This window comes from Physeter macrocephalus, chromosome 20 (genome assembly GCF_002837175.3).
Source record: "Physeter macrocephalus isolate SW-GA chromosome 20, ASM283717v5, whole genome shotgun sequence".
Taxonomy (NCBI): Eukaryota; Metazoa; Chordata; class Mammalia; order Artiodactyla; family Physeteridae; genus Physeter; species Physeter macrocephalus.
This window is the reverse complement of record NC_041233.1, coordinates 47,368,440-47,387,257: the sequence shown is the minus strand read 5'-3', so window position 1 is coordinate 47,387,257 and position 18,818 is coordinate 47,368,440. Positions and strand designations below refer to the sequence as shown.

The following is an 18,818-nucleotide window of genomic DNA, read 5'->3' as shown; positions in this document are numbered from 1 at the left end:
ACCCTGGGCAGTGACACACGCCCAGGGACAAATAACCAGTTTGACTGAATCCTCCACATTTCCAGTGAGTGCCTGTCACCGTTGGGAGGGTTCAGCCACATTTTCAAAACAAGGTGTTAGAAGTGGAAGTATGTACTCAGTATCCTAAGGCAAAATCAGAGTTAACAATATCTACCTTCTCAACACCAGAGTTCATTATGAGAGTCAACTGAAGCAATGTTTGTGAAACTACTGATGTCAACCATGAAATGTGCAGGAAAGTGATTGATTATAACTCCGTTGAGAAGTTGAGGCCAGCCTGACTCACTTTTGAGGCCAGAAAGGCTTTGGAACTAGCAGAGGAAACAAAATCCTTAGGCCAAAGGGATTCGACCTGTTCTTAACTTTGGCATAGAGACCTGAGGAGAATGAAGACATTTTAGCTCTAAGTGTTGCCAACAAATTTTGGCTCCCTGTGCACTGATGCCGAACAGAAATATGGAGACAGAGATTTGGAGGATAAGAAATAGAGAGGCTTTTTATTTTCCTTGCCAGGCAAAGGGAAGACACGGTAGGCTAGCACCTCAAGAACTGTGCCCCCCTTTCCTGCGGAATTACAGGGATTCTTATAGGGAAGTTCTCAGTCCGAAGTGGGTGATAAGGATCAAAATGGTGAACGTCTTGCATTCTTCTTCTTCTTGCACTATTTCAAAACAGTCACTGCTGGAGTCGGGCAACCCAGTAATTGGGTCCGGTAGTCTCTGGGTTAACAGTCTGTGACCTCCTTTCTGAAATGCATACAGCTACAAGCGGTGATTTGCTACAAGAGATTACAGGGTGAGCAAATACCAGGTGCAGAATGTAAATTGCCTAAATTACACAAGATTAGAGGTGACAGGTTAGCTTTGTGAAGGACAAATCTAACTACAGACATTACAGACTAGTAACAGTTAAAACTAGGATTGATTAACTCAGGCCAGTTTATGTTTCTTCTCTAGCCTGTTCACTGTTCCCTTTATTTTCCTTGTTCTCAGGAGAGGGAAAACCTCATTTCTATTTTTTGCTGTAACATAAGCTCCACCAGAATTACTGGATAATGGAGGCAGAAGTGCCCCCATTTTCTACTTCACTTTTTATGCCGGTAAAGCCCAAGCAGTAACTGAATCTCTTTCATCTCCCAGTGGGAAGAAGGGTCAATTGCTACCCAGCATGAAGAAGTTTCAGTTCTATTAGTTTGGACTCATCCCCCAATCCTTTCAAAAATAAACATTCATATTTGTCCAAATCCTAAGATCGGTTCCACTTGAGCCAATTAAACAAATATGGAGTGAAAGGAAGCACTCAGCTTGCTGGAATAGGTGGAAAGCTTATGTACCAGTCCATACTCATTCAGTCTTTTTGATGAAAGACAACCATGCTTTGCCCTGAATGACAATGGGCGAAGGTATGTGTCAAGGGCAGAGGGGTGTGGACTTGCCTGGATCCTCTCATGGGTGAGGACTTTAAAAACAATCCCTTCTAAGAAAATTTCAGTGGACTCTTTGGAGAATTCTAGGAAGCACAATGTTAAGATTATTAATGTTGCTTTGTTGTCATGATTTTATGTGGAAATAGAATGACTATAGTTAAACTTCTCAGGGCTTTATGGATTGTAGACTAGCTTAAAACTCAGAAGAATTTCTACACCATTGCCTTCTCATATTCTTACTCAACTTTGAGGTTTATCTAAATAATCTGGAGAATTCTTTCAATCTGTTTTCTTGTACAGACACAAAGTTGTCTCAAATAAATGAAGCTAGTCTTTTCCAAATGCTTTCGTCATTCTTCTTATGTAACCTTGCTATTTGAATAAGTATTCAATATGTTGAAATGAATTAAAACAAAAGACGTTGAAACTTCTTCCTTCGCGCTGTGAAATCTAAAATGATAACTCCTATTCTCTAGAGGGTCAAATTTTCCCTGCTTTTTTTTCTTTTTCATAAAACTAGATGATATTAGAACTGGAAAGGGATCTTGGGCAAAATGTAGATTAAGGGACAACCTTTCAGAAGGTCTGCGGTATTTCTGATATCTTGACCCAAGGATCATATCACAAATTGTTAATGGTAGCTGCCCAGTCCATTATCAAGATGGCTGAAAATAGACTGTTGAACATAGATCTTTGAACTTGGTGTCTTATTTATGAGAATGATTGTTATTTCTTTCCAATGTTCTAATTCAAAATACATTTGCTATTACAATGTCTCATCTTTTTGTTTACTAGTTTGCTTCTTTCTCCCCAAAGACTGCTTTTCCTTAACAAATGACTTCGTATCAAAAGGGGCATAATTTTCCCTTGAAAACAATGTAAAGTTAAAAAGATTAGGCTATAACCAACAAAATAGAAACTAAGGAGAATTTTGGAAAAGAAATAATTTAAAATCTTATACCTTTGAGACAAATTTTGCCCTGAGTAAAATACCTTGCATGAACAGGAACATGGAACTTGTCACTTGCCCACTAGATAATTTATCTAATCCACTATGCATCCTAAAATTCCAACAGGGCTCAAGAAAGCCATAAGTGGTGTGTGTGTGTGTGTGTGTGTGTGTGTGTGTGTGTGTGTGTGTATGTGTGTGTAAAATGATAGATTAGCACACTTTGGCTTTAGAAAAGGCACTTTAAATTACATTTAAAAATTTTGTTTACTCATAAAGCAAGGTTGGCAGTGTTTATGATATCTATAAGAAATGATGTTTGTTTTTCAGATTACCTACTAGAGTGGAACATGTTCTCTTCAGGGTTGGTGTCAATGAATCCCCATTTCAGCTCCAATTTATTACACCCGCCTTCAAACACAGTATGGCTATGACAAAGAGGCACAGAGAGAAATGACAAATACAAAGTTCTATCTGTCATAAATGACTGAAATATTAAGATTTTTGAAAAGAGGACGTAATAAGCTAATCCAATGTACACCCGTCACAATCCAAAATGCTCAAAGGAAAGATCACTTACATTTAAAGAGAAGTTAATACCAAAAGCCAAAAGTTCAGGAGGTTGTCTTTAAGGACATCCAGGTCCTGAAGTGGCAGGATCAGAACTTAATTGGTGTCAAAGGTCAAAGCTTGTGAGAATGAAGAGGAAGGGTCATACAACCTGAATGGAAGGAAATTTATACCATCCGTTCCTCCAAGTAGGTTTAACTGCTTAACTGCTTACTTAATGTGCAGAGTTTATGTATGGTATGCTCTACAACTCATTTTGTATTTGACTTCCTGTAGGAGGTATATTCAAATGGAGATTTTCTTTTTAAACACACACAGAATGACTACAGAAAATTCCAACTGAATCTAGTTTTAGATATATTAATAGTTTCATCAATTTATGTAGGTAAATAAATGATGATTAGAATATATAAAAAGGTAACACTGGCTATTTTGATATATGCTCCTGTTTCTTTCTTGAATTTTTATTTGGTTAAATTACAGTTAAATCACCTCAAATCTCCCCAGCACTACTGAAAAATGGGTAGATGGCTTTTAATATCATAGTATCTGTTTTTCATCCTTTTCCTAATCACCATCAACATCAAAAATTTGCTGAGTTAAATAAATGAATTAGTGGATAAATCTAGGCATCCAGAGAATGTTGCTTAGTTACTGAGGAATATGATAAAGCTATTATTAACAATTCTTAATTATTCATTGAGTATTTACTTCATGTCAGATGTTTTACTTTGAGACACTACCAGCTTGGCTGCAAATTCTACTAGGTCTCTTTCCTTTTAATTATGTTTCAAAGGACATTTTTCTTAACATCAATATATAGTAATTAATAGTAATTTAATATAAATATAGTAAATTTTATATGAGTTACATAATAAATTTCACAGTAAATTCATAGGAATGAGCAATCTTGTTTCATACTAATCTGGAATAAATCCACTATTATTCATAAATTGCATTGCACACTAATACAATAACAGATTATTACTCAATAATAATTTTTCTGCTGTTCAGTCTCCAAATTATCCTTAAACTTGGTAACTGCTATGGCACAATCTGATATCTTTCACACAATCTATATTCTCTCATTTTCTCTCTCTCTCTCTCTCTCACTCTCTCTCTATATATATATATATATTTTTTTTTTTTTTTTTTTTTTTTTGCGGTTCGCGGACCTCTCAATGTCGTGGCCTCTCCCGTTGCGGAGCACAGGCTCCAGACGCGCAGGCTCAGTAGCCGTGTCTCACGGGCCTAGCCGCTCCGCGGCATGTGAGATCTTCCCGGACCGGAGCACGAACCTGTGTCCCCTGCATTGGCAGGCGGACTCTCAACCACTGCGCCACCAGGGAAGCCCTTCTCTATATATTTTAAAAAATCTTATAAATGCAGAATTATTCAAATTTTTCTACAAATAACCAGATTTCTTTGGAGATAATTACCTTTACTCTTTTCTCTATACCAGTGCTGTTCAATAGAAATGTAATGTGAACTACATATACAATTTAAAATTTCTTACAGCCACATATTTTTAAAGCATAAAGAACAGATGAAATCAAATTTTTATTTATAATTCATTTTATAAATAAAATTTAATTCTATTTTTATTTCTTTCAAACCAATAGATCCAAAATATTAGCATTTTAACATGTAATCAATATTATTATTAATGAGAGATTTTCCATTCTTTTTTTTGCACTAAGTCTTTGAAATCTGAATATTATGTTACAGTGATAGTACATCTCCATTAGTATTAACCACATTTCAAGTGCTAAATAGCCACATCTGACTAATGGCATGTATTGGAGAGTGTAGCTGTGTGCTCTCAGTCTTATGCTGCTTTTTCTTTTTTGTTGTTGAAATGTTTCTTCAACCACATTCTTTATTGTTTCATATAGTACTCATCCCAAATATATAACTTTTTATCATAGATTGACCTGAATTGAATATCTGCCTATCAAACTTCCTACTATTTGAACCTTCAAACGTACCTTCTCAAGTGCTTGACCTCTGCTCCCCAAATGAGCTTTGAGTTCTTATTGTCCAGCAAAAAGACATATGCACAAATAGTTAGCTATAGTCCTTTATCAAAAGCATATCCACCACTGTTCTTGAAGTCACTAAACCTGGAAGGATGGCTTGTTACACTGACTCTATCCAATAATAAATGCCAAACTATTATTTAAAAGTCTTTTTTTGATGATTTAACATTTCTTAATGAGAAAATGTCACCAAAATAATTATTTTTTAAAATCATTTACACGTTTGACAGCTTCCTGGATCTAACGCTTCTGAGAGTGTTGATTGAATAAAGAGCAACAGATAAATATGTGTACAAGTAACGTAGCAGCTTACTTGAGAGATTTTGCTTTGAGACCATGGGTATCAACACAAATTGTCCCCAAAAGAGCACTGATTCCTCAATATTGAACTATTTGTTTATGGTTAGTTCAATAGCCACATAATCGCCCAAGCTATCTTCATCACTAGCTGGACCACTGCAACCTTCCAACTAGATTCCCCACAACCACCTCATTCATTCTCCATATTGTACCTACTGTCATCATTTTATTTTATTTATTTTTTAAATTTTTTTAAAATTAATTAATTAATTAATTAATTTTGGCTGCGTTGGGTCTTTGTTGCTGTGCGCAGGCTTTCTCTGGTTGTGGTGAGCAAGGGCCACTCTTCGTTGCAGTGCACAGGCTTCTCGTTGCAGTGGCTTCACTTGTTGCAGAGCATGGGCTCTAGGCACACGGGCTTCAGTAGTTGCAGCACGTGGGCTCAGTAGTTGTGGCTCGCGGGCTCTGGAGCGCAGGCTCAGTAGTTGTGGCGTACGGGCTTAGTTGCTCCGCGGCATGTGGGATCTTCCCGGACCAGGGCTCGAACCCTTGTCCCCTGCATTGGCAGGCGGATTCTTAACCATTGCACCACCAGGGAAGCCCTGTCATCATTTTAAATCACAGATCTGATTCTGTTTTAAGCACTTTTGAGATTAAAATTCTTTAATGGCTTAACATTCAAAATTCTGTGAGTGGCTAGGAAGGTGTAAAACTAGGCTCTACCTCTTCAAACTCATCTCGTCCCATTTCCAACCTGGTTCCCTGTGCTTCTTTAGTTTCCTTTGGTAAATCTAGCTCCTTGCCACCTGAGCTAGTCCCCTGCCTGTAGTCCCATCTGGCAGATTTTACAGATCTCAGCCAAAATTTCATTTCCTCAAAGAATAATTCCCTGTCCGCCTTGATGAGAGTGCACTTCTTATTGGTGGATTCATTACAATTATAATTAAAGATTTAATTATGTGAGTAAGCAGCTGTAGAATATTTGCCTTTTTCATTAGTCTGTAAGTTCCACTTGGGAAGGAGCAGTGTCTACCTTATTACTCTTCATGTTCTGAATGCTTAGCTACTTCATAATAAATACTCACAACATTAGAGCATAAAGATTAAGAGCTTGGCATCTAAAGTCAAGATTCCAGAGTTAGAGAACTGATATTTTGGGGCAAGTGGCCCAATATCTCCAAACTTCAATTCCTTAATCTATATAGTAGGGATAAGAATGGTACCATTTTATAAAGCTATTGTTAAGATTAAATAAGATAATTCGTGTAAAGTGCTTACACGGTTATTTCCTTATGGAAAAAGGCTCAGTGTACTTGAATGATTGTGTAGGTTATGACTTTTGTTAAACCACATACTTCCTCTGTGTTTTATTCCCTTGCACAAACAAGTAACATTTTTATACTAGAACTTCCCACGTGTTTTATTAAAGGGAAAGAATGCACTATTTTGGCCAAAAAAAATTGATATAGTTCTCTTAACAATTATAGTTTTAAATGTAAATTATAAAGACATGCTTTGGTTTATGCTTTGCAGCTTCCTGTAAGCTTCAGTTATATGACTCAGCATGTGTAAGTGCAATTTATTTCTAGGACACTGACAACGTCAAGTGTTGGGATTGGCCAGTCTGATATGCCATAGTCACCGAAGAGGTGCCTCCCTGTGAAGCCTTTTGGTGCCCTGCCAGCCAGCTTTCCCCTGTCAAGTCTCAGATCTTATTTAATACCCTCCCTCTCACTTCTACAGCCCCTTTATTTATGTATGCTAAGAAAATTTTGAGAAATGAGTCTTAGCCAAATATATATTAATTACATGTCTTAAAAGTATTCCAGTTTCCACAGGACCCAATCAAGTGTCTGGAGGACAAAAATGGCATTCCCAGCCATTCAAAAACTATTTTTTGATCACATCATTGGATAAAATATTAGAGGTTATTTAACTGATTGTGTGAATAAATGGAGACTAATTGATTAACAAATACTAATATTCTGGCAATACTGCATTGTGAGAAGTAGTATAGCATCATGGTTAATTAACAGCACTGGCCCCTATAGTGATGCAGCTTTGGAGTCATTTCCCCCCCCAAAAAAGTGGGTCTACCACTTCAGGAAGTTATTAACTTTTCAAAGATTCAGTCTCTTATGTGTAAAATGGAGGCGACATGGAGTTCATCTTCAGGACTATTATGAGAATCCAACAAGATAATGTATAGAAAGCACTTAGTATAATGCCTGGCAAATGTTAAGTGTTTCAAAATAATAGGTAAAGATGATTTCTATTTTTAATGTTATTCAGATAAATATATCAAAATCTCAAGAGGGCAAGAAAGTAGGACTTATGATAAATATGACTTTGCATATGTCATTTAATGTCTTGGAATACTTAATTCCTATGTAAATTGTTTCTATTTTTCCGTATGGGAATTCGTTCATGAATAAAATTTCAAGCAGTTATCTTTATATAGCATTTTATTAATATTCATTAACCTTTTTCTATGTAACTGGCATTATGTTAAATCTTTTTTTTTTTTTTTTTTTTTGTGGTATGCGGGCCTTCCTCTGCTGTGGCCTCTCCCGTTGCGGAGCACAGGCTCCGGACGCGCAGGCTCAGCGGCCATGGCTCACGGGCCCAGCCGCTTCGCGGCATGTGGGATCCTCCCAGACCGGGGCGCGAACCCGGTTCCCCTGCATCGGCAGGCGGACGCGCAACCACTGCGCCACCAGGGAAGCCCCTATGTTAAATCTTTTTAATGCATTATCTCATAACAACTCAATAATAAAGGTACTAACGTTATCTCCATTTCACAGATAGGAAAATTTGGATTAGAGTGATTAATTAACTTGTCTATGGATATAAAGATAATAATGGAGCTAGGAGCCAAACTTAAACAGTGTGACTTCAAGGCCCATGTGCTGTGCTATGCAAATATGATTCATGTACATCTTTGGTCTCCGTGACAGAAGATGGGGTAGGCAGAAAAGAGTGTCACCATTTTGTAGAAAAGGAAATTGCTGGAATCAGTGATAAATGATTTTTTCGGGGTCACATGGCTAATCAGTTGTGGAGCTAGATCTGGACCTTCCAATGGCTAATGCTAACATGAGCATTTATACATAGCCATTCCTTGTTACCTCTCAAAAATAAAAAGGAAGGTAATTATAGCTGTGAAAGCACTTTGAATAGAACATGAAGTGGTTCAGAAATGAGAGTGATTTTTGTTATGATTATCTTTATAACTATTGGTATTATCCTTGATGTCCTTGAAAGGAAGGGCTAACAGAACTAGTTCATTTCACTAAGTCAAATGTATCCATCTAACAACATATTGGTGTGCAGGACACATTGGTTAGAACCAATGCTGAAAGGACTAGATCTGGAGGATGGAACTTAAAAAGTGTGAAATGTTCAGCCTCATGTAGGAAATCTCAGGTCTGAAGACAAAGGAAAGGCCTTTTCTTACAAAGAATAGTGACTTTCCAAAATTTCTGATTCTACTAAATATGGAAAGGAGGATTGTTATGCTGAGGGTTGGGTAATTCTCCAGTGTTGCAGGACAGGACTTCATTGATATGAATTACATTGGGTAGGGTCAAATGCGTGACTCTGCTCCTTAAAGTGTTGTGACTATGGAAAAGCTATAACAACACACCTATCAACAGATTGTCAGATAAATACCAACCAGGCTGCCAGATCTGGCTTTGCTCTGGGCCAAACTGGTTTTGACTCAGCACTTGGGTAGCCTGTTTCACATACTCACCCACATTCCTCTTCTGTCCTGACATTATCCACCTCATCCCCTGTCCCTGTTTCTGGTTCATCCGCTCCTTTCTCTTGCTCTGGTGATTTTGCTTTAGTGTCCCTGTTTACTTAAAAATGTATTAAATTCTGGCCTTACCCACTGTACAGAGCCTCAGAAGTTCTCTAACAAGCGGGACCTTGCCCAACCAGGACAATCTACGTTGGGTTTCCTCATCTATATCTTTAGGGGGAACAAAACAAAGAAGTAACAGGAGATAGAATTTGGATTCAGGTAAGTCTGGGCTCAAGATCAGATTTGATTCTAATTCTTAAATATTTGACCTTAGCTAGTATTTAAGTCTTCTGAGCATCAGTGGTATTCCTTAAAATAAGATAAGCATGGTACCTGTATCACAGAGATGTGGGCAGAAATAGATGGCTTTGGCCTTGCCTTTGATAAATGCTAAACAAGTTAACCAGTGCCAAATAATGTTAGTTATTTTTATTACATCCCTTTTGGGTTGAAATTCCCCAGCATATTTTCAACTCAGTATAAATTAAAAGGGTAAGAACCATGTTTTCCTTGTTTCATCAGATATCTCCAGCCTCTAACACACAAAAGGTGCAGAGTAAATTTTTTTATATTAACGACTGGTAAGGATTACAAAGACACCCTATCACCAAGGAGACTGTGACTCCCCAAGTCCTGTGCAAAGTGGGCTTATAGTGGAACTGAAAAATGGCTCCATGTTAAAGTGTTCTCCCCTCTAGAAGCTGCTAGTTCAGATTCCTGAACATGAAATACAAAATCAAAGTAAAAGTATTAAATTGATATGATTGGTGAGAATGATGGTGATGTACCTTGAGACTCCTCCTGAAAATAAATTATAAATTAAGATAGAATATTTTTAAGATGTAGGAATAAAAACAAGAAAACCCTACCTGATTAAGAAATACAATGTTGTAGCTGGGAGTGACCCAGATAGCAGAGTAGGAAGACCCTGAGCTCTACTCCTCCCATGGGCACACCAAAATACAACTATTTATAGAACAACTATCAATGATAATGACCTGAAAACTACCAGAAAATATTTTCCACAAATAAAGATATAAAAAAGGAACAAGACAGGAAGGAGGGGTGAAGATGCAGTATAATCAAGGCCTGCACCCCTGGGTAGATGACCCACTTAAAAATACACTTAAAAATATATTAAGAGGGTAAATCTCACGTTGTGTCCTTACTACAATAATAAGAAAGAAAGAAAGAAAGGGAGAAAGAGAAAGAAAGGAAGGAAGAAAGGAAGAAAGAAAGAAATACAAAATTGACTCTTAGACAAACACTGAGAGAATGGAGCATTAACGATCTGCAAAACAAGAAATATTCAAGGAAGTTCATCATGACAAGAGAAATAAAACACAGGGAAATAATGGAAATAAGAAACTGGGTTTCTCAAGCTTCTAACCAGAGATACAATAATAATAATGATATTAATAATAATTTATTATTAATAATAATAGTAGTAGTTTATTACCATTGCGGATAACAAATTACCACAAATTTAGTGGTTTAAAACAACATATATTTATTATTTCACTTTCCATGGGTCAGTAGTCCAAGCATGGCATAGCTAGGTCCTCTGTTCAGGGTCTCACCAGGCTGCAATCCAGGTGTTAGACAGGCTGCTTTCTCAACTGGAGGCTTTACTAGGAAAGAATGGGCTTCCATGCTCATCCAGGTTTTAGGCAGAATTAATTTTCTCATAGGTGTATGACTGAGAGTCCCAATCTCTTGCAGGTTATCAGCTGGAGGCTACCTGCAGATCCTAGAAGTCACACACAGTTCCTTCCCATGTGGGTTTCCTCAACATATCTGTTTGCCTTATCAAGCCAACAAGGAGAATCTCTTGCTCCAGTCTGCTAAGATGGATTCTTACATAATAGAATGTAATCAGTGGGTGACATCCCATCACCTTTGCCAATTCTCTTGTCTAGAAGCAAGTCTCAGGTCCCTCTCACACTCAAGGGGAGAGGATTACACAAATTCATGGACGCTGGGAGGTGAAAATTATTGGAGGGGTCACCTTAGGGTCTGTGCGCCACACTCTTATGACAAAAACCTGCTTCCTTAGAGAAAGGAAAGTGTATTTAATTTTGCAAACATTCCTCCATCAATCTAATTAGGTCTTGGTCAACTTCATAGGGTGCATCCTGTCCAAGGTAAAAATCCACATGATTGTAGTGGAGAATCAACTTGAAATAGAGAAGCCTGGTAATTTTAGGAAGTAAATTCTCAACATCTTTGAGATCAGCCACAGGGTCCTGTCCACCGCTCCACACTGCTGTTGGAACTTCTATCTTAGAAACGTTGTATAGGGGAGGTGTACGCTAAATAAAATTGAAGAGAGAGAAAAATAGTTTTCACAGAAAACCACACTATAGAAGTAACGTTAACTGTCAGTTGTTAAGCAAGTTCTTCAAATGCTAAAAATGTGCAATTAGGACATACTTAATGATATATAAACATTAACATGTTAAAAATACTTGAAAGTACTTTTGTGCAATAATATGAATTGTGGATTCAAAAAAGACAACCATTATATTCCTGATTTTCACTTTTGGGAAAAAAGAAAAGGATCCCAGTGGAAGAGAGGCTCTCATTTCTATGGGGGGCCATCTTTCTAGTAGCACTTGGGTTGAGAGTGTATCCATTTCAAACAAAATATTGGATAGAAGAAATATAAATACCCCTTCTTATAAGCAGAAATCTGGGCTCAGGGGAGTTAGTAACACTTGAGAAGACTCTTTAGGGGGCATTGAGACTAATGTACAAAAAAGACATTTGCAAATAATGTTTAAAAGGAGCCAGCCTGTTACAGAGAAATAGAGTGGCTATGATGCTAATCCCCTGGCAAGTTTCCCTTCTTTCTGGTAACACAACCTTTCTTGTGCTGATTCAACAAATCCCAAAACCCCAGCTCCAGAGTGGTCCAGGGTGATCAGTCCTGGTCAATTAGTCCTTCATTCTTCTGGCCGCAGTATAATTGCATGAGCGATGGGCACATTACTAAAATTGGGTCAGAGTTCTTCCGGGAACTTTTTACCAGAGGTATTGAGAAAATATTGCCATTTTCTTTGAGTTTGCAGTTTAAAAAAGCTATATGAGCTAGGTCCATACCGTTACCATTGTACTACTATCTTGGAAATAGCCTAAGAATGGAAACAGCATATGCAAGCAGAATTGAAAGAGACTGAGAGGGAGAGAGAAAGAGAGAGCCTGAGGACGGTATATAAGTTCCTGGCTCTTGTGAGTTTACCACTATACCTTTTATTTCAGTAAAACTAAAACATTTTTTTTAAACATAAAATAAAGTTGATTTCTACTGCTTGCAATGGAAAGAGTTGCATATTCTATGGACTAAATTGTGTTCCCCTCAAATTCATATGTTGAAACCCTAACCCCAAGGTGATTGTATTTGGAGACAAGTCTTTTAGGAAGTAATTAAGTTTAAATGAGGTCATAAGTTTTGGGTCCCAATCCAATAGGATTGGTGGCCTTATAAGAAGGGGAAGAGAGAGAGATTAATGTCTCTCTCTCTCATCAACCACATAGAGGAAAGGCTATGTGGGTACACGTGAGGAAGGTGGCTTTCTGCAGTCCAGGAAGAGAGCCCTCACTAGGACCTGACTGCGCTGGCACACTGATCTCGGACTTCCAGCTTCCAGAACTCTTAGAAATAAATTTCTGTTGTTTAAGCCACTCAGTCTATGGGATTTTTTATGATAGCCCAAGGAGATTAATACACCATAGTTAATTTTGGCAGCAAGACTAGGAAGAAAAGGTAACATGGACCAGGTTATAAATCCTTAGGAAATAGTAACATTGGCCAGGGAAAGGATTCTAAGAGGACTAGAAATGTTCCTGGGGGAGACCCCTGACTCGGTGACTCTGCACCTTGAGTTCTCCTAGTAGAGAGATATGAGGCAGAGCACACTGGTATAGTCATTCCACATTTCACTGTCACTGGATGGGTCTTTGCATTACCAAATATATCAAGTATAATTCCTCTACCCTGTAATACTGGGAGGCCTTGGACCTGGGCTTAGGAGCAAGTGGTAAATGGGAATGTGTAGCTATGAGAAGGCAATGTGAAGGGCAAAGAAGGAAATGAGTGCAGATTAGCACTGACCAGTAGTGCACTCGAGGAAAGGGTGAACTCAGAAAAGCCTGGTGCAAGGCCCCAATGCAAAAGTGCAACTGATGAAGGAAGAGGCATGCTTTTCCTGACTTGACAGTTTTCTCAGCAGAATAATACAAAGCATAAATATTCAAATGCAAGGATGGAGAGACATAAAGAATAGAAAAACAACACAGCACAGAGTGGCAAAAATATTAGCAAGTTTTAAGGCACAAGTGGGTCTCAGGGGCCTCTGAAATGAGAATACATTTACTGCAATAATTTAATACCCTGATAAGAATGAATGGGGGAGCCCAGAAGATGGCAAAGCAAAAATGAACATCAAGGGCTTCCCTGGTGGCGCAGTGGTTGAGAGTCTGCCTGCCGATGCAGGGGACACGGGTTCATGCCCCGGTCCGGGAAGATCCCCCATGCCGCGGAGGCAGGGGACCCGGGTTCCTGCCCCGGCCCGGGAAGATCCCCCATGCCGCGGAGCGGCTGGGCCCGTGAGCCATGGCCGCTGAGCCTGTGCGTCCGGAGCCTGTGCTCCGCAACGGGAGAGGCCACAACAGTGACAGGCCCGCGTACAGCAAAAAAAAAAAAAAAAAAATGAACATCAAGATCAAAATCCAAATGATATATGGTGGCTTTTGGCCAAGAAATAATTTTTTTTCTTTCTTAGTTATACAGGATTGGTGATTATATTGGTAATCACACCTGCCTAATTTATGGGGATATTACTTACAGTTGTGACAAAGGTTATTGATGTTTAAAACTTATACATTGTTCACTCCCAGTCTGTTTTAGGTTTTCTTTTTTCCCCCAAAGTTCCAAGCAAAAGATTCATATTTGAACCTGAATGGCCATGTATTTTGATAGAATCTGCAAGCACAGTGACAAAGTTAATACTTGTGATTCAACTCTCATTCAAATAGGTATTTGAGTCTTATAGGGTAAGGTCATCATCTAAAAAGCTTTTCTTAAAGCAACTATATACTCTTGCTAGGACTAGGAATTGGTTAATTACAAGAGTAAATAGTATTTTGACACTGTGTGAGATTGTGTGTGTGGGCACACACCACCCCACACACATATAACTATAGCAGTTTAGGAGAAAAATCAGATTTTTCACACTAGTTGAAATTATGCATTTTCACTATTGTAGTTATTATGGTGGCACTGAAATTGCTTTTTTTTTTTTTTTTTTTTTTTGCGGTACGCGGGCCTCTCACTGTTGCGGCCTCTCCCGTTGCGGAGCACAGTCTCCGGACGCGCAGGCTCAGCGGCCATGGCTCACGGGCCCAGCCGCTCCGCGGCATGTGGGATATTCCCGGACCGGGGCACGAAGCCGTGTCCCCTGCATCGGCAGGCGGACTCTCAACCACTGCGCCACCAGGGAAGCCCTGAAATTGCTTTTTAAAAAATTTCCAAATTTCTGTCCATATCCTTGAATTGAAAAACCCATGTATCTTTGATGACTATTTGTTTAATTTAAGCTCAGTCTATCAGCAAGAGGCCGAAGGCATCATTGGATTTCCTTACATACTGAAAAAGAAAATAATAATAATAACAATGACACCTATGTGCTTTAATATAGAGTTTTTGCTCCAAAAGTTTTCATGTATAATGTCAAGAAATATTTTGACATATCATTATCTGGTAGATAGGACTGCTTCTCCCTAAAGATGATATTCCTGTCTGGAATATCTCTAATAATTCATGTACTTTTAAAAAATGACTAGTAAATGACATCCCAAAGAATTATTAGGAAAATGTTAGTTCATTTTATGAGAGACAGTTAAGAAGCCAGAGAATATGCTCCAGAAACAAAATTATGTATCTTTAATTCTTTCTTTAAAATATGGTCTTAACTAAGTGCTGAGAATTTCTATTTTTTGAAAAGGAATACGTGTAGTAGAAGAAGAATTGACTTTTGATCCAGGAACTCCTGTGTCATGTTCTGGTTCTTTATAAGCTAAATAATTTTGACAATTTACCTAAAACTCTCTGAGCTTCTGGAAAAATAGAGACAATAATATTTACCTTGGAAGGTCATTCTGAGGATCAAAAATAATGTTATGGTACATGGTAAGAACTCAATAAGCAACATCTGATCTATACAAAATATCTGGCATAGTGAATGGGGCCTAGTAGGTGCTTGATGAGTAGATACTATTTTTTAAGTTCATTTGCAGCATGTAGTTGATTGATTATTGTTGATATTGTACCTGGTGGAAGTGCATCATGTTCTGATCAGGGTTTCCCCAATCAAAAGCTTGGAACTGACCAGAATTAACAGCCTATAATAAGATAAAAATAATAAACATGTTAAAATGATGCAAGAAAACAACATACATTTAAAGACAGTTAACAAAAAATTTACAAAACGGATTGACATAATGTCCCACTCTTTAGCACATGAGCTAAAAGTCAATAAAGTTTAATAAGTCAAATAATAAAAATGATAAAAATCGATACTAATTCACAGAACTGACTTACAATCCTTTCTTCCCCTCTGTACTTTTCCAACAAAAATCCTCAAGCAGTGATGGCTTTAAATATTACAATGTTGTATACATAGAAAATGTTTGAAAGATGCTAAATTGAATGATTCTTGAATATCCTGGCTTCAGGAATTTATATATATATATTTTAAAAAGGCACCAACTATACATTTCCTACATTAAAAAATGACTGCTATTATTATTTAAAAACTTTATGCCTTATCATCCTTGTCAGATGGTCTAGGATATTATGATTATATTCCTTATTCTTAAACATTTTTGTTACTTTTGAAAGGAATGCTCACTCAAAGAACACCCTCAGGGCTTTCTGAGGTATAGCCTCTGTCAGTCTGTCTCCTGTCTGTAGAGCCAAGCAGCCTGCCATGTTGTCAGTAACATGGCCATGGACTGAGTGTCTGAGACAGTGTATGTAACTTTTTTTCATTTAAAATTTTAAACTTCAGATATTAGAGTAGAAGCATTAATACTTCTAGGGGTTCCTTTTTCTGTTATTTGCCACCCATGTTGGATTGAGGAGACAGATAATTTTTGCCTTTACCTCAAGCACTTCACTAAATTATTCTCAGACTACTCCAAGGATTTTTTTTTTCCCTTAACTTGAATCTCAGATTTTTTTTTCACATTAATTGATTTCGTTCTGATTTTTTGTTTGAAATGGTTCCCATCATGATTTATATTGACAGAGGCAGTAGTCCGCAGCTGTTGAAATTCTGTAGGTTTTCAGCAATGAGAGGCAATAGAGTGTACAAGTTAGGAACTTGGGTTCTAGCATCAAACAGACCTTGTTTGAATCCAAGCTTAATGGATTATTAAGTCTGTGATCCAGGCAAGATATGTATCTTCTCTAAACCTATTGTCTCATCTGTGCAATGGAAATGACAATAACATTCTTCTTATAGGGTTGTGAAGATTAAATATGGTAATGCATAAAAAGCATGCAGCACCTGGGAATAGTCAAGAAATCACTCTTTTTATTAATATTACTACCATCATCACTATCATCATCATCCGTGCCTTAGCTCTCTACATAACTTATGACCAAATGTTTTATCTCCCCACGCCCAGTTATTTCTATTCTGAAGAGAACTTTCTGTCAAAGGAGAAGAGATATCTTTAAGAAGAGTCAGCTGTGAGATGTGTAAGGGGTTGGTTATGACATCTGTAGAATGGGAATATCAATACCTTCATTGAAAGATTGTTATGAGAATTCATAAGAAAGAATGAGACAGAATTAAATCGTATATTTGGACAACAAGAACACATAGTAAGTGCTCAATAAATGTGAAATTGAAGTTGTATTTCCTGGAAAGGCATGCCTATCAGAGTCTATCTGTCTCCTCACCAGTAGGAGGCCCTGCGTCCAGAATATCTTTCTTCCTGTAGGAATTTGAAGGCTTATCTTCTGGGGGTGGAACTCTTCAAAGAATTTCAGAAATCCTCAACTAGTATTTCAGACTATCTATAGCAGCGATTCTCAACTTTAAAGCATGGAACAAATTTATCAGGGTGTAAGTTAAAATTCAAATTCCTAGGGATCTCAGATCCCTATTAAATGTTTTAAAGTATGTAATAATCAAAATGTGTAATTAAATATTAAAACCTTGGGAAGACCTTTCCCCACACACACACACACACTCATACATACTTGGCTCAGAAAGCTATACCAACTGAATTTGACTTGACAAATATTGAGTAATATAGTAACAAAAAAAAACATAACCCTTAAACTGAGAGTAAAAACAGAAACACTTAATCTATTTTAATCCCTCTCTAACATTTAATTTCCTCTGAATTAAACTATATTTCCACACTCTGAAATCGCCCATATCCCAATTAAAGGATAAACAGATCTTTTTGGAATAGCCTGTATCATGTTATATAAAGCTCTATTAGAGCTAATGATTTTGCAAACGAGGAAACACAAGCTTTTCCTAAAAAAGGCAATTCCGAGTAATCTAAGGGTCAGAATGCAGTCAGAATACCTGGGAACCCAAACATTAGATACAGAGGACATGGAGAATAGAAGGGAGTAAAGGAAATCAACATGAGTTGATGCTGATTCCAGAAACATCCACCTGACAGTAGCAGAACCTGCAAAACCCTGAAGTGAGCTCTCTTGGGAGCGCTCCTCAGGGATCTTGCAGAGATACGTGCGTGTCATATCAGGAACAGGGGGCATGTACCTGGGCCCAGTGCAGCATATTCTGAACAGATGTTCCCGCAGGGCTTTGTGACAAGTAAACGTATAAGCGACTCTGCAAAGTAAAAACATTCTTACCTGAAGGCTAATCATATAATCACACCACAAGTAAATCTGAGTATTTTTTTCTCTCTCTTTCTCTCCTCTCTCTCTCAAGGAGTAAACATGTACCATACCCTCTAAAGACATATTAACCAAAGAAGCCCGTCTTTAAGAACTTTTTTCTCCTTCATTTCCATACTTCTGTCCTGGGCAGTATCTTTGTAAAGCCCACAGAGGGCATCCTGCTGCTCAAAGACAAAAGGTAATGTACCTTTTCTTTCCAGCCTTACCTCAGACAGGTCCAAGAATATAGACAGTCAAGAGATAAAAGCCGCAGTGATCTTCTCCTTCACCCTGTGATAAGTCCTAAGGGACATTTCCAGAAAGTTGTTCATCGTGAAAGATTGAAAACAGATCTGAATGTTTTATCATGCCTTCTTAAAAATTTGGTAAATGTTCTGCAGGACTCTTTGACAGTTTGTGGGACATAATCCATCCAGTATTTAAACTTCTATTAATGATTAGATTTCTTTTTGAATCAAAAAAATCTTGATTTTTAAAAATATTTCCAACAGCATTTTGTTTTCTTTAGTATACAAAAGAGTTATTTTCCACCAGAGTGAGTATCTGAAACATCTTGGATCTTTAAAAAATATAGCTACCTACTTATTTCTGGTCCCATTTCTTGATCAGTTTCATTTTTCCTCTTTAGTAAGGGTACCAAGTAAATTTCTGGGGTGCACACTGACAATATGATAGTCCTGGAATTAACCTTTCTAAAGTTGACCTTTGCATCTTGATTTTTTTTTCCTTGCATATATACTTTACATACACAC

The 18,818-nt window shown here is 37.7% G+C and overlaps 1 protein-coding gene across 1 annotated transcript in view; it reads right to left on the bottom strand.

Moving 5' to 3' along the window:
* Nucleotides 1-11,185: 11,185 nt before the first annotated feature.
* Nucleotides 11,186-18,818, bottom strand: part of LOC102987447 (gastric triacylglycerol lipase) — a 31,691-nt gene continuing 24,058 nt past the window's right edge. Inside the window, exons 8-9 of the mRNA XM_055080962.1 lie at nt 15,444-15,515; nt 11,186-11,425 (exon numbers count right to left, since the gene is read on the bottom strand). Coding sequence (XP_054936937.1) covers nt 11,186-11,425; nt 15,444-15,515 — 312 coding nt within the window. The remainder of the gene's footprint in view (nt 11,426-15,443; nt 15,516-18,818) is intronic.